This window comes from Callionymus lyra, chromosome 1, assembly GCF_982586985.1.
Source record: "Callionymus lyra chromosome 1, fCalLyr1.hap1.1, whole genome shotgun sequence".
In the NCBI taxonomy this organism is placed as follows: Eukaryota; Metazoa; Chordata; class Actinopteri; order Syngnathiformes; family Callionymidae; genus Callionymus; species Callionymus lyra.
The window spans coordinates 42,216,322-42,240,775 of NC_141818.1; the positions used below are offsets into that span (position 1 = coordinate 42,216,322).

The 24,454-nt window shown below is 37.8% G+C and overlaps 1 protein-coding gene across 2 annotated transcripts; it reads right to left on the reverse strand.

Moving 5' to 3' along the window:
- Nucleotides 1-925: 925 nt before the first annotated feature.
- prom1b (prominin 1 b) lies at nucleotides 926-23,680 on the reverse strand. Of its 2 annotated transcripts, XM_087808234.1 has the most exons (26): nucleotides 22,885-23,680; nucleotides 14,454-14,515; nucleotides 13,526-13,552; nucleotides 13,241-13,446; nucleotides 12,993-13,113; nucleotides 12,863-12,926; nucleotides 12,687-12,776; nucleotides 11,647-11,864; nucleotides 11,509-11,583; nucleotides 11,279-11,438; nucleotides 11,039-11,198; nucleotides 10,761-10,913; nucleotides 9,881-10,004; nucleotides 9,579-9,682; nucleotides 8,939-9,023; nucleotides 8,721-8,867; nucleotides 8,540-8,611; nucleotides 8,320-8,412; nucleotides 5,150-5,203; nucleotides 5,008-5,088; nucleotides 4,854-4,922; nucleotides 4,015-4,104; nucleotides 2,866-2,981; nucleotides 2,337-2,419; nucleotides 1,792-1,830; nucleotides 926-1,721 (listed from the first exon to the last, which is right to left on the reverse strand). In XM_087808234.1, exons 1-24 carry the CDS (start codon nucleotides 23,144-23,146, stop codon nucleotides 2,338-2,340), a joined length of 2,715 nt encoding a protein of 904 aa, XP_087664360.1. In that variant the 5' UTR covers nucleotides 23,147-23,680; the 3' UTR covers nucleotides 926-1,721; nucleotides 1,792-1,830; nucleotide 2,337. The 2 variants fall into 2 exon arrangements, with proteins under 2 accessions (XP_087664360.1, XP_087664368.1); XM_087808242.1 differs by lacking the exons at nucleotides 926-1,721; nucleotides 1,792-1,830; nucleotides 2,337-2,419 and having other exon boundaries at nucleotides 2,862-2,981.
- Between the last annotated feature and the right edge of the window lie 774 nt (nucleotides 23,681-24,454).

The following is a 24,454-nucleotide window of genomic DNA, read 5'->3' on the forward strand; positions in this document are numbered from 1 at the left end:
TTACTAAGCAAAATATAAATCACAGAAAAACACCTTCATTATGAAACCACACTTGAACACACATTGACAAACACCTTCAAATATAATCTTCTCACAAAAACACATTACTAAGCAAAATAAAATCACACTAAAACACACACACACACACACCGTCATATACACATTGTCTTGTTGTTTAAGTGCTTTGTGACCCTGGTCCTCGAAAGGCACTTTACAAATAAAAATGACTTACTTACTCACAATAAAGTACACTAAACACAACACTAAAACACAAACTCTTCCATCTCCAATATAGAACCCAATCTCAAAACTACACTCACATCCACACAACTACACACATATTCCTGCTGAAAAGCTCAATCACACTAATAACACCATTCACACTAAAACACACCTTCACGTACTCAAGGCACATGGTCACATAAGAAACAAAATTTTTCAGAACTCTCATTTATAAACCCACTCTAAAATGCACAAACAATTCAACGAGAATTCGCACACACACAATCGGATACAATGCATTTCGACGTGTTCTTTGGTGAAAGCTTCCAAATATTAAAAGTACGACTTTCATGTGTGTTTTGGTTACAAATGCCTAAGAGCATTAACAGCTAATGACGTCCGATGAAAAACTTTGCTAAAGTCTCTTTCATCCAAATGAACTTTTCCAAAGGTGGGTTTTTGGTCGAGCGTAGAAAACCGAGCTTGACGTCACAGGAACAGGCGACTCAAAGAGAATCCGCGGACGAACAGCAAACACACAAGTGTGTGCGTTCAGAACAGACGCTGCACGGCCATAGTAGCTGTTCTCTGATAGGACGCTGCAGCGTCAGACCACCGTGGAACCAACACCCCACCTCCCCGGCTGACCGGCCCCGCTCACCTCCGCAGACCAACACCAGACGCAAACATGAAGAAGAAAGTGTGAGATTCAGAGGTTTTTTATTGACACTTTTGTATCTTCATCACATTGGTTTGTGTTAAAATGCACTCCCTGAAAATCATTGGTTTCTTTGTTGTATTTAATATATAAAATGAAGAAGTTAGGTTTACATTTCAAGAAAAGATACGAGTCTGGAAAGTTAGCCTAGCCTAGCATCACGTCAATCAAGGGAAGCAGAAGCAACAGCACCATCTGCTGCCGCAAACAGAGAACTACACATTCATATTACAATTTCTATCGTTAACATGATACTACAATGTATATTCTTTGCAGGGATTTGACAAACCATAGATCGTCTTTAAGGGAATGAAGCAATAAAAATGGATGTTACAGTCGTGGAAACTCTACATTTTTAGAAAAACCTTTTTAATTTAATTCTATATCATTTAAATGAAATCTGCCAAATAAACACATTTTGGGTGTACGTTCATTCTTGTCAGAGATCACATTTAAATGTTGTCTCTTCCTCAATCACAAACCCCCAACAACCATCTTAACCAGTTCTTTTTAAAGTCCACTTTAAAGATTCTGCCGCTACAGTCCAAATATTCACAACCACTAATACAATATCTACGTATAAAACAGACGTTGATAAAAATATACAAAACTTTCAACAGTTTTGAAAGTGTAAAAACTGTACACTTGAGTTGAAATGTACAAATTATTTATCTACAGATAAATCTACATGTTTTTTTTTTTGTTTTGTTTTTACATGTATGCGTTTGTTGAATAGGTGTGTTCTTGTTGTTGAGTTCGTGTGTTCCCTTTATGATCACGTCTGTCAGGAAGAGAGAAATAATACCAAGATTTAACAGTCAATTTTTACAAAAGAAAAGATACAAACTTACTGGTAAGGATGAGAAAATCAGTTCCAGTTTTCTTGTCCACTAAGAGAAAGAAAGAAAGAAAAATAATTCATTTTTAAATCAAGAAGAAGTAAAGTGATCATATGAATAATAGATGATGATTCCAGTTATTCTGGACACAGTCAACATCATCACTTATTTAAGCAGTAATACGCAATACGTATTCTTTTCTGGCTCCCCCTAGCGTTGTAAAAGTGTAACGGCACCACAGAAAAAGTGTGTGTAGTGCTGCTTTAAGAGGGAAATCATGTTTTTAAAAGATTAAAATAAAGTTTCCTCTCGAAGCTGCGGAAAAAATACGTCCCTCAAGTGGGTTATGTGGAATCTTTAAACTATGCAGGGACACAGTTTGGGAAACCACATGAATCTTATTTAAAAAATATTAAACAATGTGTCACTGACAAAAAGAACAATCCAAACAGATTTTGTCCTAAAATGGAAATCAAGAACTTTTTATCGTTGACGTAGATCAACCTTCTAATGATCTCAGAGAAAGGTTTCATAGTCATTGTTGAGAGACTTCGTACTTCAGCTGGAATCGAGGGACCAGTCGGGGTTGAGGGGTGCAGAAGCTCGAGGGAACAGGTTCGGGGTTGCTGGGTAGGGGGAACTACACACAAAAAACACACACAAATGAACACAAAGCTGAACGGTCTCGACGAGAATGAAGACGATCTGTTGCTGCATGAGAGTTAAGAGCTGCAGAGCTTGTACCTGAGCAAAGAGAGGATTCCACGGATACATCAGACATCGCACTAGTTTCCTGAATTACTAAGGAAGAGGGGGAGGAAGGGGAGAGAGCGAGTGATGCATGGCGAGGAAAGGAAGGGAGGGAGTGTCGATGGAAGAGCGATTTTTTAAAGAACCTCACAGCAGATTGTTAAAGGCATGAAAAAAGACGTTAGAGCGAGACCAGCCACGGATAAGAGGAGCTGATGAAGTGAACATGTGGATATAAGAATGAAAGGAACAAGAATACACGCAAGAAGAAAAGAGGAAAACGGATTATTCACTCAGCGAATTATGATGCGGATGCAAAAAGAGCGGGAGACTCACTCCTCAAAGACGTCCTCCGTGTCCATCCTTCGGTAGTATTTGGCCAGTTTGATGGAGGAGACGATGCTCGGGATGAGGAGGATGCAGCAGCCGCCCAGACCGAACCAGAATGCGTTCTGAAAATTAAACAATTCAAAAACTTTAGGTTTGATTCATCAGCATTTTGTGCTGCACATTCTTTAAACTTGTGGATACACATGTGACAGAAAGTTGTGTTGTCACCTTGTCCGACAAAACAAACTACAGCCATGAGGTAGTAAAATCAAAAAATAATTTTGCCCCACCATCATCATTCTTAAGCTCCTTTAACACAATGTTGTGCACACAAATTAAACACAAAACTTGAAATATTGAAGTCTACGTTTGTATAGGTGAGTATGTGAGAAGGAGTGTGTGACTTTGCCGGAGCGTGTCCGAGTCTGTGTGTGAACATGTGTGTGTGTTCGTGTAAGTCTGTGTGACTGTCTCTTTGTGTGTAAGAGTGTGTGTACGCTTGCATGTGTTTACATGAGTGTGTGTATAATATAATTACATGTGTGCGTGTTTGCTTACATGTGTGTGACTCTTTTTGTGTGAGAGTGTGTGTTTTTGTGTGTGGATGATTACACGTCTTTGTTTGAGTGTGTGTTTGTATTCTTCTATGTGTTTGTGTATGTGTGTTGTATGTTTTTTGCAAGTGCAAATTAGTGTTTTAGTGTGTGTTTGCATATGTTGGAAAAATAAGGCAAGTTGACAAAAAAGTAAACAGCAATAATAAGATAATAACTTAGTAAAAGAGTGAAAAGGGTTTATTTAAATGTATGGTTCAACTAAAGGCACATTTCTTTGGACCAACAAACCATCATAATGTTCATAGACTTGATGATTTTCTCTCAGAGTGGAAATAACCCCAGTTTAGCATGTATGCTCAAAATTAAGATGGAACATGATGTACTCACTGAACGTATGTACTGTATATGGAAGATACATCTGTTAAACAAACATAAACTGCTCGGAGGAAAGAAGAATCTCTGTGTAAATATCAGCTTCTATATGAGTCCAAATAGTTGAGGTACAGTTGAGGTGTTTTTAGTACATTGGCATCGGACCAGGAAACACAAAGAACTAGTCAAAGAACTGCTTATATTGCTGTTCGAAACACACACTCACCAGTGAGTCGACGATAAAGCTGCAGCCCACGATCTCTATGCTGTCCACGATGTTACTGATGGGTTTACACTGAGCCACCTCCGACGTTAACTGAGGATCACAAACACAATCGTTAATAACTGAGCTCCACAAAACATCTGTACACAAAAAACTAACAAAAGCAGTTAATATGTGGAAGGATGTCGGTGCCATTATAATATTGAAGGGTTGGTTTTACATTTTAATTCACATTGTTTTTTTAAGTGTTGCATTATTTTGAGAATAATTGGATTTATCTGTTTTATTCCAAAATGTAATTCAATAATGTGTATATTGCAGATTAATTAAAATAAAATCTATTTTTTTTACTCATAGAGTTTGAAAGTCCAATTCCTTTTAATACCTTTTTTTTTTAATTTGTTGCCTTATAAATGTAGTACTGATTGATGGCACTGTTATCACAACATGTTTCCATTGAATTAAAAAGGCTAAAAAATGAAGACAATATTGAATTTAGAAAGAACAATTAATATTAAAATTAATATTGCAAAATATTTGTGTACAAAATCGTTATATTTTAAAAGACAAATAAACAATTCAATGTATATTGTTATTGTATTAAATTATTTAAATTCAAAATCCAATTCTCAATAAAAAACAACATTTTAATAAGAAAAAATTGACAGTTAAAACTTTTGAAATGCAATCGTTCAATATTCCAATGATAAACTTCCACAGACGAGATTAACGAGAACACTAACAACATGCATTCTAAATGTTCACATGCTATTCATGAACTTTGGTAGATGATCAAATTTTAACTTTATAACGTGTTAGGGTTTGATGGAGAAAATACTCACCGAGTGTCTAACCCAATCTGTATACTGTTTAAAGTATCCCACCAAACTCTGTGTGTAGCCTTTGGTTTCCTGGACACAGAACACATGGTTTTACTGCACAATCAAGCAGCCGTGGAAGAGACTGTGAAGATCTGAAGACAGTGAGCGTCGTCACCTGTTTGACCACGTGTGAGGCGTTATTAGATATGAGATACTCTGCTGCATCGATGGCACTCAGGATGTTGTTGACTTTCACCTTTGAGAAAGAGGACGGACGTTCAACAATGTGAAAGTAAACGGATGGAACGTGGACTCACCGGCAGGTCGTTGGACGTTCTCTGGAGCAGTTTCACACTCTGGCTGAGCGTGCTCTGTCGACACAAACACATCATCATCACCGGCAGAAGATTGAACGTCAACACGACGATACGTCGCATGAGGATACGTCGGATCACTATACGTCGCATGGCGATCCGTTGCATGACGATCCGTTGCATGACGATACGTCGCATGACGATACGTCGCATGACGATACGTCGCATGACGATACGTCGCATGACGATACGTCGCATGACGATACGTCGCATGACGATACGTCGCATGACGATACGTCGCATGACGATACGTCGTATGACGATACGTTGCATGACGATACGTTGCATGACGATACGTTGCATGACGATACGTCGCATGACGATACGTCGCATGACGATACGTCGCATGACATGACACTGCATGATGATACGTCGCATCACGATACATCGCATGACGATACATCGCATGTCGATACATCGCATCACGATACGTCGCATGACGATACGTCGCATCACGATACATCGCATGTCGATACGTCGCATGACGATACATCGCATCACGATACGTCGCATGACGATACGTCGCATCACGATACATCGCATGTCGATACATCGCATGTCGATACATCGCATCACGATACGTCGCATGTCGATACATCGCATCACGATACATCGCATGTCGATACGTCGCATGACGATACGTCGCATGACATGACACTGCATGATGATACTTCGCATCACGATACATTGCATGACGATACGTCGCATGACGATACGTCGCATGACGATACGTCGCATGACGATACGTCGCATGACGATACGTGGCATGACGATACGTGGCATGACGATACGTGGCATGACGATACGTGGCATGACGATACGTGGCATGACGATACGTGGCATGACGATACGTCGTATGACGATACGTCGTATGACGATACGTCGCATGACATGACACTGCATGATGATACGTCGCATCACGATACATCGCATGACGATACATCGCATGACGATACATCGCATGTCGATACGTCGCATGACGATACGTGGCATGACATGACACTGCATGACGATACATCGCATGACGATACGTGGCATGAAGATACGTCGCAATACGATACGGCGCATGACGATACGTTGCAATACGATACGTCGCAATACGATACGTTGCATGCCGATAAGCCGCATGACGATACGACGCATGACAATACGTTGCATGACGATACGTCGCATGACATGACACTGTATGACAATACATCGCATGACGATACGTGGCATGAAGATACGTCGCAATACGATACGGCGCATGACGATTCGTTGCAATACGATACGTCGCAATCGATACGTCGCAATACGATACGTTGCATGCCGATACGTCGCATGACGATACGTCACATGACGATAAGCCGCATGACGATACGACGCATGACAATACGTTGCATGACGATACGCCGCATGCCGATACGCCGCATGCCAATACGTCGTATGACATGACACTGCATGATGATACGTCGCATCACGATACATCACATGACGATACGTCGCATGACGAAACGTTGCATGACGATACTTTGCAGGACGATACGTGGCATGACGATACGTCACAAAACGATATGGCGCATGACGATACGTCGCATGATGATATGTGGCATGACCATACGTCGCATGACATGACACTGCATAACGAAACGTTGCATGACGAAACGTTGCATGACGAAACGTTGCATGACGATACGTGGCATGACGATACGTGGCATGACGATACGTGGCATGACGATACGTGGCATGACGATACGTCGTATGACGATACGTCGCATGACATGACACTGCATGATGATACGTCGCATCACGATACATCGCATGACGATACATCGCATGTCGATACGTCGCATGACGATACGTCGCATGACATGACACTGCATGACGATACATCGCATGACGATACGTGGCATGAAGATACGTCGCAATACGATACGGCGCATGACGATACGTTGCAATACGATACGTCGCAATACGATACGTTGCATGCCGATACGTCGCATGACGATACGTCACATGACGATACGTCACGTGACGATAAGCCGCATGACGATACGACGCATGACAATACGTTGCATGACGATACGTCGCATGACATGACACTGTATGACAATACATCGCATGACGATACGTGGCATGAAGATACGTCGCAATACGATACGGCGCATGACGATTCGTTGCAATACGATACGTCGCAATCGATACGTCGCAATACGATACGTTGCATGCCGATACGTCGCATGACGATACGTCACATGACGATAAGCCGCATGACGATACGACGCATGACAATACGTTGCATGACGATACGCCGCATGCCGATACGCCGCATGCCAATACGTCGTATGACATGACACTGCATGATGATACGTCGCATCACGATACATCACATGACGATACGTCGCATGACGAAACGTTGCATGACGATACTTTGCAGGACGATACGTGGCATGACGATACGTCACAAAACGATATGGCGCATGACGATACGTCGCATGATGATATGTGGCATGACCATACGTCGCATGACATGACACTGCATAACGAAACGTTGCATGACGAAACGTTGCATGACGAAACGTTGCATGACGAAACGTTGCATGACGATACGTCGCATGACGATACGTGGCATGACGATACGTGGCATGACGATACGTGGCATGACGATACGTCGCAATACGATATGGCGCATGACGATACGTCGCATGACGATACGTCGCATGACGATACGTCGCATGATGATACATCGCATGATGATATGTCGCATGACAATGCATCGCATGACAATGCATCACATGACAATGCATCACATGACAATACATCACATGACAATACATCACATGACAATACATCACATGACAATACATCACATGACAATACATCACATGACAATACATCACATGACGAAACATCACATGACGAAACATCACATGACGGCACCACACGGACCAGAAAAGAAAGCTGAACATCACTACAATCATCTTACCCTGGCTTTGACATATCTCTGGTTCAGATAAGGAAGGAAGAATAAAAGGATTGTGAGAGAAGGTTCTGGTAATAAAGTGTAATGATTGTGAAATTGTTAGTCCAATATAAAATAAAATAAACATGCAAATGTACGCGTAAAAAAATACCAATGTCTGCTCCATGGGAACCACCAGATCTCTGTGGATTTGTCTGATGCTGCTGGCGTGGCCTTTCAGAGCGTTTTCCAGAGCGCCGCGGGGCTGAAAAGACACACATGGTTTCCTGTTAACATATCTGGACATTCTTGCTTTCAATATAAATAATCTCTTCTTTTTTTTTCTTATGTCTTGATGTTTTCTCATACAAATATTTTTAAAAGTAACTCACCAGCTGGTCGGCCTGATTCTCCAAATCAGCAGAAAAGGTCAGAAGATCCACCAGCGTGACCCCCTTATTTACCTGAAGATAGACATTCAGAGTAAGTTAAAGCAAATACAGTCAACAGATGTGGAGTCATAGTTCAGAATAAGCTAGTATTTCGTGGTTAAGCTTTTAACGCCAGACCTACCTCGGCCAGGTACGCATCGTAGTCGATGGAGCCGATCCCCGAGTTAGCAAAGTTGACCAGGTTGTCTCTGCCAGCTTGCTCCAGTAGTGTAATGTCTCGCAAGCTCACCTGCACGCCTTCCAACACTTTGGCCACGTCCTTGTTGTACTGAAATCAAACACCACATATCATCTGATGATCGTCGTCGCGCGATGATTTTTCAAATAAACAGAACTGACCACAGTCCTGTTGAGGAACGTGTTGATGTTGAACATTGTTTCCAGCTGCAGAGCGTGATAGAGGCCGTTGTTCTCATAGCACTCTCTAGAAGTGACAAACAGTTCCATGTTTTTAATCAACTTGGTATGGTATTTAAATGTTATTTATTCAGTGAAAATCTTTTGTAAAACATCACTTTTAGCTGAAATAGAATGGTTTAATTCAACATTTGAAATGTTTAAGCATTGGATTCAATTTTTAAATCATTGACTTTAAGAATTTTAATAATTAAAAATACAATATTTTTTATATTGTATTTAAATGGATATTAATGAAAGAATATTTAATTTATAAAATGTATCTTACGTATAATCATTCGAATCAGAACATCAAACTCTTTAAAATATTCGTTTTTTAAATATTAATTTTATTTAAAAAAAACAACAACCATTTGATATAGAGAAATATTGAACTCAATTATTAAAAACAATAATTGAATGCTTAGAAAAAACACAGATAAAATGTCTCAACAAGTGAAATGTCAAATTCAACCATTTATTATTCTGATGGCACTGATATACTTCCATAAAATGGACTCCACGACAAAAACAAAGGCTTAAAAAAGTCACAAAAAAAGGAAGGTGTGTGTTAGAGACGTACCTGTACATGCTTCCTATCGTCAAGTCAATGTTTGGATTTTGGAACAACATTCCAGGAAGGAAGTTCTTCTTGGACGGGTGGACTAAAAACGGTGTATCAATGATCTATCAAAGCAATAACAGGCATAAATTAGAGCAAAACAATGTACTTAAATAAGCTGTTATTGTTTCTGGGGGAGTTCAACAACTGGGGGTCTTGCTCAAGAGTGAGGGATAGATTGAGATCTATCTGCTGCCCCCACGACCCAGCCCAGGTAGATGGATCAATAGATTTGGGACAAAATTTCTCAGATGTTCTCAGACCTTGAAGAGTTGTCTGTTTGCTAGCGGTTCGCACACAAGCTTCTCCACGTTTCCCCCGGCAACAAACAGAGCGGTGACGATGGCCATCAGGATCCAGCCGAAGAGGAAAGAGAAGCCAACGCCCCTGAAAGAAAGTTGAGGGTTGACTTTAAAGTGAAGGATATAATGAGTAGTAAAAGAATGAATGAGAACATCACGCTTTAAAAGAGCGTCAATGTTTTTTTATTTTAACATTTATCAGCAATAAAAGAGTCTCTGTCGCTGTGAATCAATCAATACATTTGCCACCTTAGACTTGTTTACTACTAGAATCTAAATATGATTATAGGGCTTTTATTTTGGCACTTTTTTCATTATTGTGAGAAACAAAAATATTTAAGAATATTCTTAAAAAGGGTTTTTATATCAGATTTTTAAATAAAATAATACTGGACACAATAAAATAATAATTGAAGCTGATTTATCTTGATTTTATACTTAATATTATACTTTATTTTTTGCTCGATGGCCCCTTACAACAGCCACTGTATAAATTGTGGCCCCTGAGGAAATTGAACTTCGCCCCAACGTGAACACGTCACCTTCTAAAAATATAATGTTGGCAAAATATATGAGGGATTAGAAGACGAAATGGTTGAGAAAAATATGATTAAAAGAGTTAAAGAAAAACAAAAGATTAGTGCGACTGAAACATTTTAAAATATGGGAAAAAAAAAAGTTTAAATACAAAATACAAAGATTATAATCCTGGTATTTGTATAAAATCTAACACTTTAATTGACAGATTAGATTTGTTAGAAATCAAAAAATAATTTAAATTGATCAACAAGCAAAACAGCACAAAATAATGAGCTAGAATGTTTGAAAAAGGTTCTCTTACGCCATGAGGAGGTTCCCACCAGTGTTCGACAAACAGCCGCGTGTTGTGGGCGTGGCCTGTTTGTCGAACCCGCAGGTTCCGCACAAAAGTCCCAGCAGGTTGAAGGCCACGATGAGGACGACCACGCAGAGCACCGCCACACATGCGATCCACCTGCACGAACGACACAAACACAAAGAGATTGTAATATTTAAGAAATATATGCTATGAATGATAACTTTAAGTCTATTCCCAGGATTTGAAATACTTTTGTTTTTTCTCCCATGATGCATTCTAACCTGTAGAAGTCCATCTGGTCCATCTGCGGGTAGTACGCCTCGATATTCTTCTGCCCATCGTTCAGGAAAATTGTGAAATTTGCCAACGACGCCTCCACGGGGAACATTTTTGAAAAGGTGTATATTTCTGCGCTTATTTTATCCAGCATGCTTTTCACTCCTTCAAAATAAAAGTCAGAGTCAGAGAGAAGAACCGTGTGGAAGGTGGTCGTCGTGGATGAAAGTAGACGAAAGACCTACGTGGAAGAGCTGCGGTGGCATTAGGAAGAAAACGGGAGAAGATTGATATTTTTAAAAAATGAGTCACACATTTGAGTGTGTTTCGTTGTTTTTCACCTGTGACAATGTTTCTGGTTTGGTCTTTGACCAGTTTGGGCGTGTCGTTGAAGGAAGCGTAGCCCTGTTGGACGACAAGAGGATCAAGAGAAACATTCCTGATGTCAATGGGATTATCCTGCGATAATACTGACCTTTTGAACAATGTTGGTGAGGTCAGTTTTCAGGACCGTCTGTACATTCGCCAGGGAGTGACCCACACCAGACAGCTGACGGACAGGAAGTCAGTTACACTTCAATCAGTTACTAATGTTTTTTTTTTTGGTCAATACCGTGGAGTAATCTGCATTAATTCTGAGCTGGGATAGCGTGGACCGGATGGCGCTGCAGGTGGGGGACACGGCTCCGTTGGTGCAGGCGGGATCGGAGAGCGTGTTGGACAGAGACGCTCTCTCTCCGGACAGACTGGCTTGAATCCTCGCCGTTCCTTCCTGAAGCGAGTGCAGGGAGGAGCTGACGTTCTCCAGCGCCTCCTTGGTCTCCCGCATAGCTACGAGCGAAGATGTAAAGCTTCATAGAAAAGTTGCTCTACACATGAAGACGCGTCACAGAAACACCAACAAACGTATTCACTTCACACAACAACACCTGAACCACGACGACAACATCACAATCGTGGAATTACCTTTGACGGCGCTCTCGACTTTAGCTGAGTTAGGAAGTAAAAATAATAACATTTATTGGTTGTGAGTCACACATGTGTCAAACTTGCCAAATTATTTTTATGTGACCCGGACGGTTCAATTGTCAACAACCTCACAGAGGCTTCAAATAAATACATTTGATGAGAGTACAATATCACAATCAGACTAAAGCCTTCTGTTTGGTAATAATACCTTTAGTACACCTGGTGGCAAATGAAGAGTGAAAATCACATTTTCAACATTTCTTTGAGTTCACCATGGCATGAACTTTAGTTCTTTTTGGCATTTTTATAATCTTTAAATCGAAATGTATTGAATAATTTCAACAGTTTAGGAAATTAAACTTGTTTTTTCTGCATTTTTGTTCATTTCTAATACTTAACATCTCAGAAATGTTCATATTTCCGTACATTTATTAGTGTTCACATAGTACTGCAGTCTTGCGGAAGCTATACTTTTCTTTTGTGGCCTTTTTTTTTACTTCTTCTTTTTACATTTGAATTTAAAAAAAGTTTTCATTTCCCTTTTTTTCCAGAGAATTCAGAGAATCACAATTCCAAAATGTCCACAAATATATTTGTTGTAAATCTATTTCCACTAGCACAAATATAATAGGTTGTTTAAGACTTAATTCATTCTAAATATTCACATCATAAAATGTCTTTTACCTCCAGCCATCCGGAGAGCCGTGTCCAGCGAGGGAACGACTTCTTTTTCAAGCTGACTGTGAATCCTTCCACCCAGCAGAGGACCGATATCTGTCGCGAAAACATCATTTTCTCTTGGTCTTAATTCGAAGATAGTTGGCATAAAACCTAAAATATAATCAAGTATTTCCACTTACTATCGAGGTCTGACAGGAACTTGTTTTTGGCAGTTGTGTATTGTGCCGTCATGAACTCAATTTGCTGCGGGAAAAAGCAAGTATTTGCAACATTAAAATGATGATTAAATCTTATGAGAGTGATTTTTACCGCCGGAGTGTTGTTGGCGAACATCCTCAGGTCTCTCATGTTGGTGTTGATTAACCGACGGGTGTTTTTGATGTGACCGGTGACGTTATGATTGGCAGCGTAGGAGATAACAACGCCAAAACTGCACATTTATAAAGATGAATAAATGTTAATAAGAAGTGCCATTTACCTCCTACTACACGTGACAGTCTTTTATTATACATTAAAAAAAAAAACCAATGTATATCCTAAAATAAATGTTGACCTACATTATAAGGATGGATGTGGCGACAAGCGAGGCGGTGTAGAACCCTCGCTGACAGTCGGCGTTCTTCCTCTGCCTCTGATGCATCTCCCCGCCACAGTTCTCGCAGCATCGGCACACACAGAAACAAGTACCGATGATGGGGGTCAGAACCACGAACAGGATACCAATCGTGGAGCAGAACAGGAATCCAGCCTGGTAGTAGATCCCCTTCATGGAACATCATTTCAAATTATTTCGCCGTTTTTTTTTTTAATGATTTCATAAGAATTTTTTCGGGGGCATGTACCTGTAGCAGCAGGACGACGTTTTCTGGCTGCAATTACACAAAAAATACAATAATACACAAACGTACATCAATTTAAATCAGGAAAAACAATCACATGTAACTAAAACTCATTCTTTATTGGAATGTAGAAAATAAAAATGGTGTTATTGAAGTGTCAAAAGCAACTTATTTAAGTTTACAATATACATTTATTATTAGAGGTGTGTACAGATATATGATGATGATAATATATCGATACGATATATTGTGATATAAAGCGATATAATGCAATACTGTAAGAACAAGGATGTATTTGTAGTATTGTTTGAGTGCTTTTCTCTGGTGTTGCAGAATTCAAAGAAGTTTCATTTTTCATGAAAATAAAACATGTCCAAGAGATGAAACAGTTGACTGTATCCTCTCGTCCTCAGTCATTGCAAGATTTTCATGTTTTCTTTAGCTGTAGACGACATAATGGCCGCTGCATTCTTTGCATGTTAATTGTCAATAAAGAAATGGAATTATCTTATTTTATACACACATTATTGAACTTTAAATCATAAAAGGTAATACATAAAATATAATTTGCACGTAAAAATAACATTTCGTACAGTGCAGTTCAATATAAACTCAGTATTGTGGAAAAGAATATTGCAATATATTGCCATATCGATATATATTCCAACCTATTTATTACAGTACTATAATTTGAAGCTAAACAAAAATGACTTTACTATCCATCTGTACTTTCTATTTTTACTCAACGTACAGGGTACAGGTTACTCACAATAACAAAAATCACATTTAAAAAAAGCAAAAAATCATAACTTTAAATTGCTTAAAACCATTTAAGGTTGTTCTAGTATTCTTGTAATCTTTTTTTGTATAATATTGTGATGCATCGTTTCCTTTTCCCTCCTGAGTGAGTGGGGCCTACATTTCAACATACCTTTTTCCATTCTTCAATCTTGATCCCGCCCATGTTTTGTTGAATCACCTTCACGATTAAATCTGTATTTTAAAACCAAAAAAAGAAAAGAAGTCATTCCTTAATGGAAAGAGCCACAACAGTGGATATATATACACACAACTTGTCTTATTTATTTATTTAACATTACAACAGTTTATATAAACTGTTTAATCTTATTTGTATATTCCCAAAAAGATCATATTAGTTACATTTTATGAATGTATTATTTTTCAACTGGAAATGTTACGAGAAATTATGAATCTATATTAAGTGGAAAGGAATTTAAAAAAAAGCTGACTGGGCGTAAGGGTCACACTTACAACATGCATGTGATATAAAAGATATCCTGGCTCTCTAGCGCACCCTTTCTCTTTATTTAATCTCACAAGTAGCACAATCATTTCACTTTCCACGATTAACAGTCGCGGATGTCTACGTCTTGTGCTCCTTCAACACACCCACTGTTGTCATTAAAGGTATTTTCCAGAATACTTCTACCTCCATGTGTTTGTCTTTCAGGAGAATCATCAAAACAATCTTCCAAATCATCCAAATATATCATCCTATTTGGTGACTTTGACAAACAAGACAGTAAAACATAAGCTGTGGTTCAATGAGTTAAAAAGAAAGTCTTAAAAGTCCAGCTGCTTCCTGGATTATAATATATTAAACAAATGCTTACACTTCATTTTTGACATATACATAAAAGAACATTTAACAAAACCTGCTAATTATTTTAATTTGACACTTTTTAAAATTAATTTATTTGATCTTATGAACTCAACATTCCCTCCACAACCCTCCCAGTAACGCTGAACTAAAAAGAAGCCCAAATGCTTTGCCGCCCAGCCAACCAATCACCTCTCTTTAGCAACACAGACTTAGAATTTGAACCAGCATTCACTAAATAAAGCAGTCTTTGGAAAGGCATCATGGGAGTTCACTGTTTTGTTGTGGTGTGGAAATTAAAACTTCCCATTAGGTTATGTGGTTGTGTTGAAGTTTATCTGCTGTTTAAATAAATCAATGTTATAAAAACTGAGAAGGAACTACGGTATATTTAATAATGCAGTCTCAGAATCAGAAACTTGTTTTGCCAGTATTGTAAACACAACATGGCACTACAGAATAAAAGAATGATTGTGTGTATAAAAAATCTGCGAGACAGTAACATGGCGGAAGGTGAACCAGGATACGGCGAGCGACGACGGAATATCGTGAACAAATCCCTCAACACGAGGACGACTGACGCCGACTCTCGGTGTTTATAGTGTTCGATGACTGTCGGGCGAGAGTATCAGGTCATTTTGCAGATGCAGCAAATTTGCGCGTTGGGAGTTGTTGTGCCAGGACCACCTGCTGTTGCCCGGCTACTTAGCTAGCATAAGCCAGAGGGGGCTGCTAAGCTTAGACAGCTTAGTTCAGTGACCCAGTAGGTGGACACTACGAACGTAAGGGTATGGACTGACGTTACCACAACGAGACCTCGATGATCCAAACTGAACATTCTAATTTATTTGGTTAATAGTTTTCCCGATTGAGTGTTGATTCTCTTACATAGTCCTTAATAGTCGACAGTGGAGACCAGAACCTACAACCTCGCTGTTGTGGTGTGTAAATAAAGGTGAGCACGATCCAATTCGAGAGCCGATTACAGTCGAGACCTTACGCAACCCATCCATCACCTCAGATGCTTTCAACCGAAATAGGTGTTAACTAGTAAACGACCTTAACACATCTTCACTTACGAACATGGAATTCAATAGATACTGTTATATTGTTAAGTTGATTATCAATACTTTGATGTTTCTCCAGTGGTGTAGACCTTATGTGTCAAACTCAAGGAATGGAGGAGAAAAAAAACATTTGACTATATTGGTATCCAGAGGTTGAACCAGAGCTAATATGACTGTCGTGCTGTCAGATGTTATGCATCAGCAGGGGTTCAAGATAAAAACTGGTCAAGCTGTATATGTATGGAGGTATATCAGTGCCATGTGAATATTAAATGGTGGAGTTTAACATTTTTTTTTTTTTTTATTGACATTTTTTTCAAGCATTGAAATAATCTCTGAATGTTATATTTAAGAGTTTCTACATTGGAATGTTTAATTTAATTTGTTGTATAACTTAAACAGTAATTTGTATATTGAAAGGTTAAATTACTTTGTTTTAAATAAGCTATTATAAAAAAGCTATGCCTTTTAACAAAATGAGATATTTATTGTAATAAAACAAAACAAAAAGGAAATGAATAAGTTTTATATATACTCATTTATATATATATAATAAAAATATTACATTTAGACAGATATTTTTCCCCGTTTGAAGTGACGTATAAAATGTGGATACCACCATAACATATCATAATGATATTAAAAAATGTAATATTATGTTGAATTTAAATGGCTAAAAATTAAAAAATTAAATAATGTTGTAAATCTATTTCTTTTATTATTGGAAAAAGGGAGAAATGTCTCAATTTTATATGTCTCTTTTTTAACAGTCGAGGACTTCATATTTTTTTTTATCTTATCACAGCCATCAATAATTAACACTGTTTTTGATTTCTTTACTTCTTTAAAAAAGGGATTTCCCACAACCACTTTGAGGATTGTCTTCGGCCAGTATTACAGATTTCTCGTCAGGAGCTAAGGAAAGTTGCACAACCTGTGTAAGCTGGAGTCAAACAACTAAGAGGATTAAGGAAATGTCCCTTTTTCTTTCTGAACTTAAAGCCACTCTTCAGAAGAAACTCTCTGTCAATTGAAAAAAGCAACATCAAGTGACACAACCACTGCTAATAATTATTGTCTTTCATTGCATCATGTAGTTTAACGGAATAATCCTACTGAAAGGAATTTACTAGAATTCAATATTTAACATTAACTATGAACATAGTTGTGTTTATTTATTTATTTTTATTTTAAGAAGAAAACTGAGTAAAGAAAACAATGTAAGACTGATGACCCAGATTTTTGTTTTTTTCTGTTCGCTTAGTGCCATCTGTAGTATGTAGCTGTTTATGCTAGCATTCCCGCTGTAGATGCTAATCCTCTAATCTACCCTGGCTGTCTTGGACGGATAAGAAAACCCTGAGAAAAAAAAAAATCAAATATTTCTTCAGCGCGACAAGCTTCAGTTAAAGGTCTCTTAAAGATTTGGTGACATCTAGTTCAACACAATATTCATGTCATATCCATACAATAATATACATCAAGTAATTATTGGGATATTTTATAATACATTGGAAATTTCGCTGAGTTAATCGTCATCAAGTAAAGAGAAATTCTCAAAATACAAATACTTATTAGAAAAACATTTCTCTATTTTGTACCAAAAAAAACCATTACATTTTAAAATAATCTGTCTTTTCTATTAGTCATATAGGTACATTTCTGTCAAACTTAATCTGACAAGGGGCCACAAACTTTTATGCCGTCCACGCTGGGGGCCAAACAAGATTGCACTTTCATTGTTTGAGGCTCAGATTATCTTTACCATCTCTGTGTTTGTCCTTCTTCACCATACTAATTCCTTTACTTTATTTATTTAACGGTTATTGTTGACATCCATAATATCTGCCTCTTATCTTATCTTAAATACTGGCGTCTTACAGGTCATTATATATACATGAACATAACCTATTTTGTTTTCTTAAAGTTTTTCAGTTCATTCACATGATTTACTTTAAAGATTGTTTTGTGTTAAAAGCTGAAAACAAGCATTCTAAAGGTTTTCGTTTTTTAAAACCAACCTTATCTTAAATTAAAATATTTATTGAAAATGTCATTATTTTGGTACAATGATATTTAATTTCCTTTAAAGGATTCCCAAGCTTTCCTGCAGATCAGTAATATAGGTCCAAAACAGGTGCTAAACCGACAGCATCTAATGTGTTTATTTCAGTGTTTTTTCAAGTGATAGTTCACCCAAAGTTCACTCATGTTCTCCTCACCCTCATGTCGACGGTTGGGATTATTTTCAGAGTAATCTGTTTTTTTTTTAGAGTTACAGACAAAAATGTCCCTTTAAATAATGTGATTAGCAGGTTTTGTTTTCTTGATCCTCCTCCAAAATTAATATTAAATAAATGCAAAAATTAAATACATTTAAATTGAATTAACAAACATACAAATACCTCTGTGTTGCTTGTCTGTAACGTTGTTCTTGTATTATGTGAGGAATTGTTATGAAAAAACTTTAATAAGACTAGATTTCTAGCTTGTTTTTAGAAGAAACTGCTAGATTAGCTGCTTTAATAGATGCTACATTGGATGCTAGGCTAGTTGCTAGATTAGCTGCTGGGGTATCTGATAGATTAGCTGCTAGGATAGCTGCTACATTAGATGCGAAGATAGCTGCTAGATTAGCTGCTACATTATCTTCTAGATCAGCTGTTACATTAGCTGCTAGGCTATCTGATAGATTAGCTGCTAGGATAGCTGCTACATTAGATGCTAGGCTAGCTGCTAGATTAGCTGCTACATTAGCTTCTAGGCTATCAGCCTAAATCTTGCGAATGCCAACTGACACTTGCACTGTGTCTAAATGAGGCTTCAGTACTAGATTAACGTTACAGACGAGCAGTCTGGAGGTATTTGGATGTTTTTTAAGTGTATTTTTGGACGAAGATGAAGACATAGACAACTGAGCTCCATTCCCTACATTAAAATTAACAAACATTTTTGTCTATCACTTTGAAAAGGAACAGATTACTCTAACAATAATAATCCCAACTCTAAATCGACATGAGGGTGAGTAGAAAATGAGTGACATTTAGATTTCTGGGTGAACTATCACTTTAAATTGATATTGGACCTCAATGGTACTCATCAGTATATCAGTCCAGGAAGTCTCCACCTCCAAAGGGACTCGTTTTGTAAACAAAGCGGGGCGTGATTACAGCTGGCTGGAGGAGGAGTGAAGCCATTATTTCTTCATAATGGACTCCGCTCTCGTAACCTCTCGTTCGCCCAGATTTCAGACGGGGGGGAACTTTATAAAGTAATAAGTTCAAAACATGGTCATGATGAGGGACTAACTGAATCGGAGTATTGGAGAGGAAGACAACATTTGGAACATGGTTTAAGAGTTTAATTTTTACAATAAACATAAACAAAACAGTGCCAATTCAGATGATTTGTTAATATAAGGATGTCTGAAAGCATATTATTCACAGTAAACAACAATAACATTGAATCACAAATAGTTTTAAAAGCGTTTTTCCCTTGTGTTTACATCTACTAACACTTAAAACATTATATTTCATTTGGTGTGATCATCATGAAAATAGGGGGTAGTTTTAGGGTTTACAGTTTTCTCTCCATATTAAGAATTAAAGTCCAGAAGAGTTTATTATTTGTGTTGATTTTAAATCTGTGTTCTTGTCTGGGTTTTTGATCTACTTTATTCTTTAATCATTAATCATTAGAACTTACTGTATCTTTAACTTGACATAGTATCTCTCAAAACAAGCCACATACGATGTCATTTAAAAAAGAAGAGCAGGGGTCGAAGGTGAATCCCAGAAGCATGATTTACTAGAAGATAAGACACACACACACACACACACACACACACACACACACACACACACACACACACACACACACACACACACACACACACACACACACACACACACACACACACACACACACACACAAGGAGAATGTGCGGAAGATGTATCTTATGTTTGTACATACATAGTTATAAGGGAGTTGAGGGGTCTTCTACAGCAATAACAATTAAAAAACAATAACATTGAACATCTGGGGGTTATTAAACTGATATTTAACAAAGATTATTGATTTTTTATTTGGTATATTTATTTCTCTGATAACCAATCAATCTTTCTCTATAGAATTTTTTTTTCTACCTCTTGTCTTGGCAGCTGCTTCATGTAAGAAATGTATTTAATTGAGATACAAATAACCAACCAGCCCATTTTAGCCGTTGCCAAGATACAAATAGAGCTATATATATTTATAACTTTTAAATCCTGGTACTGATACTGACACCTTCACTTTGATACAGTTTCCTGAACAGCATCTTTTTTTTATACCAATCTTATGAGATCAATTCTAACAAAAAGAAAACTATATAAGTAAGTAAGTAAGTAAGTAATATATATTTATATAGCGCTTTTCGAGACCCCACGCACACGGCTCAGGACCAGAGGAGAGAAATCTTTTCAGGCTGTTGCTCCTAAGCTTTGGAACAATCTTCCTCTCTCTTTGCGCTTGATGGAGTCTACTGACTCCTTTAAGAAACATCTTAAGACGTTTCTATTTGTGCAGGCTTTTCCTTGAATTTCTCGAACTCCTGTGTTGTTCTCGGTGTTGTCTTGATCTTTGAAGTATGTACTGTTTTGAGTATTGTTTTGATTGTTAAAGCGCTTTGTGACCCTGGATATAACACATACTATGTATATCTAGTATAATTTTTCAGCTTTGGTTCATTTTCACTCAATGCTGTTTTACAGACAAAAATGAAACTCAAATAATGACCAGCACAAAAGAAGTGTTATGAAGTGTTATAAATATTAAAGTATATTCAAAACAATTTTAAGGAGAATGTGTTGGTGTTGTTGTTGTGAAAGTGGCCATATTGTTGCTAGATTTTGCAATGAAATTTTTTTAAATATTTTTTATTTCTTAATATTATTGATTAACTATTATAGAAAGAAAAAATATAAAAATATTTGTTACACCAGTTATAGATAAATAAAGTACCACACTTTGGTTAATTAAACTAAAGAGTAGTAATACTTGTTCTTGATATCTAAAGAACAAAACGAGAAATTTACCCTTGTGTTATCTCCGGGTCAAGGTGACCCAGATGCTCTAGGTCGTTTACTTAGACACAGAGTAAACACAAGGGATACTACAAACATTTGTTTTTTGGGCCTCCGGGTCAACTTGACTCAAAGATAACACAAGTGTTAAGTTCCTTAATATCAATCACATTTTTTACATCTATAAAATATCGTATGTTTTCGCAGCTATTTCACAGCGGTTCCTCAACATCTATGATGTCACTTGCAGGCGTCCAGCTATGAGTGGTTGACAGTCAACAGAGAGCCTGTGGTCGCAGCATATGGTCCGTTGGATTAAGGTCTTACTCGGTGATGCAGGTGACTGAGAAAGCCTCTTCTTATCGCTGATCTGCTAATTGATTAGCCAGCCAGTGGCTCTAACCCTGGTCACCAAAATGGCAGCAACGTTAAACCTTCAATCCTATTTTACCATGTCATCCTCCAACGTGACCAATCATAGTTAACATCCAGGCAACAAACTTAAACCAAGTTAACTCATCGCAGGGAGCTTTTCCACTACTACCAGGCTCTCAATGATGCTGCAGTAATCGTCCATTGACAAATAAGGAAGGGCCACTTTAACGCAGCCTCTTAAGGTTCTTGAAAGAAAATACATTTACGACGAAAAACAACTGTAAATGCCTGTAATGGAACTCAAATATTTAAGGGGCAAAATAGTAGAGCACTCATGGTCAGGGGCCGAACAAATGGAAGTGTCTCTTTTAAAACTTAACATCCACAATACATGTTCCTTAAATGGCATCTTCTTAGGTCAGGATATAAGTATCAAGATTACTAAAACGGTCCATTAATTGGGTTCACAAATGACATCATGTGGTGATCATGTGATGCCAAATCCATGTTGACAAACCCACTTGTCAACCGAGAGTAACTTTGAACATTGCTGTGGACTTTGTTGTTTACCTGTGACATAAAGCATGCCGGCGGAGGCCAACGAACCTGAACCTTTAATAAGACTTGAAATGTTTCGGTTGGCGCCGGAGCTTAGAAGCTATTCTTAGGCTGGATCGTGAAATGTAGATATTTCAAAGCTTTTTATAGGTTTATAAATAGAAATATCACAAGGAAATAAGTTTAATGTTTATTTATATTAATACTTTTTTTATTATTAGACAATTAACAACATATTAGGGGAAAATAAACCAAATAATAATTAATAATGTTTTAAAGCTAATATCAGAGATATTATGTAAACTAAATATCATTAATAATTCATTCTTTTCTTTTTTTAATGAATATATATATATACATATGAGAATATATATAACAAAAAACTGAAAGCAGTTATTTTAGTATATGTTGCATTTCACATTTCGTTTTCAGGTCATTAAACGTTGCAATGATAGCAATATGATAGTTTTTGTTTTACTATGAATTATTGGTTTGAAACTTAATTTGTAAACAAGATTTTTGGATTAATATGACAATATTACGCTTTATTAAAGAGTATTAATAAGTATCAGAATAGAATAAACCTGATTTCCTTTTTAGTTACATTTTTATTTGACAAACTTTATGATCAGATTTGGAAGGAATTATCAAACTAAAGATGGTGAATGAAAGACTGACCTTTAGGGAACGAGTGCGGCTGAACCAGGTACAGAAAAGCGTGGACCATGTGGAAAAGGATCCCAATCCCGCCCGGTTCGTGGTAGGCATGGGTGGAATAAACGGCCGAGGGCACGAACCCAAAATCCAGCGGCGGTACCGGCGGAGGGGACCGCTGTCTCTGGGCGACATCAGCCGGGCTGAAGTCCCTCTTCTCCGGCTGTTGCTCGCCGCCAGCAGCCCCCCAGAAGAAGCCCAGGACAAGCCACCGTGTCCACAACATGGCTCAGGAAAGAAGTCCGGGTTCTGGATAATAAAAAAAGGACTGCGAGGAGTATGATGGGATGGAGAGACACCTGTCCTTCTTGACTCAACACTGGCAGAAGTTACATCCAAAGCGAAAAAATATTGGTTAGTCCCGCGGTGCTCGACGATTCGAGGACATTATCCGAGGGGGGTTCAGGTCTTTCTCAGCCGGCTCGAGGTGAAGGACTCTCCGCTGCTGGATCACTCTCGCCCGCGGGCTGATAATCTCGCGTGCACGCGGGAAGAAGCGGCTCGCGCACGAGGCTTTAAAGGCAACAACTTCGAACTCACCTGAACCTCCACAGTCAATACTAATCTTTAGCATTTTTGAGGTAAAAAAAATTGTTTTTTTTTCTCCAATAGCCAGCAATTTTTCATAAACAATAAAAAATAATACATAAAAAAATAAATAAGAAGAAGAACATAAAGAGAAAGAACAAGATGACACAATCTAAGTCTAAAGAAAGAAAAACAACAAAGACAAAGGATACAAAGACTAACATAGAACAGAACATCCAGATACTCTCACTCCACTCCTGCCCCCGAACTCAGAATTGTACAATTTAATAGCCCGAGGAATGAATGAGTCCCTGAGTCTATTTGTTTTGCACCTGGGTAGGAGCATTCGTGCACTCATTCTGCTTCTCTGCTCACTGATGACAGTGTTCAGAGGATGACTGTCATCGTCCATTTTAAAGCAATAATTTAATTTAAATGTTTATTAGAAATCGTACACCCTCCTGGAGATTGATAGAAAAACCCCTTCCAAGTCGAAACATGCGCTCCTTAAAAAGAAAATAGAATGTTTGTGATTTTTTAAATGAAAAATCTGCAACTAGAAAAGAAAAAACGTAATAAATCACTTACTTAAGATAATCATGTCTAAAATGACCATAAACAAACAAAACAAAAATTACAGTTAAAAAAATTATGATGCAAAACATACCCATCAATTCCTGATACCAAATTCCAAAATAGGATAAACTAATTATTCAGGTAATAGTTGCAGTCAATCTTTGCTCAGAGTCCTGAAGGTTATATAAATACACATCGAAATCCATTGTATTGTCACTATTTTTAGTCATCAGGTCTGATGAAGCATCATGAAGCAGTGCCATTATTTTCAGAGTCCACTAGATGGCAGTCTCTGCACCATTTTCCTTTGTTTTAAACAACTGTTCTAATGAAACATCAATTTTAAACTGATGGCGCCACCTACTGACCTCTAAACAACATGACACTGCTTCATGAAGCTTCATCATACCATTGCTACTTTTAGGTGCTT

Coding starts and splice junctions, on each gene's coding strand:
- prom1b (XM_087808234.1), bottom strand. CDS start 23,146: ATGTTGTGGACACGGTGGCTTGTCCTGGGCTTCTTCTGGGGGGCTGCT. Junction 13,447..13,525: donor ACGTCGTCCTGCTGCTACAG/GTACATGCCCCC, acceptor TGTTCCATGAAG/GGGATCTACTACCAGGCTGG. Junction 4,923..5,007: donor CCTCACACGTGGTCAAACAG/GTGACGACGCTC, acceptor TTCTGTGTCCAG/GAAACCAAAGGCTACACACA.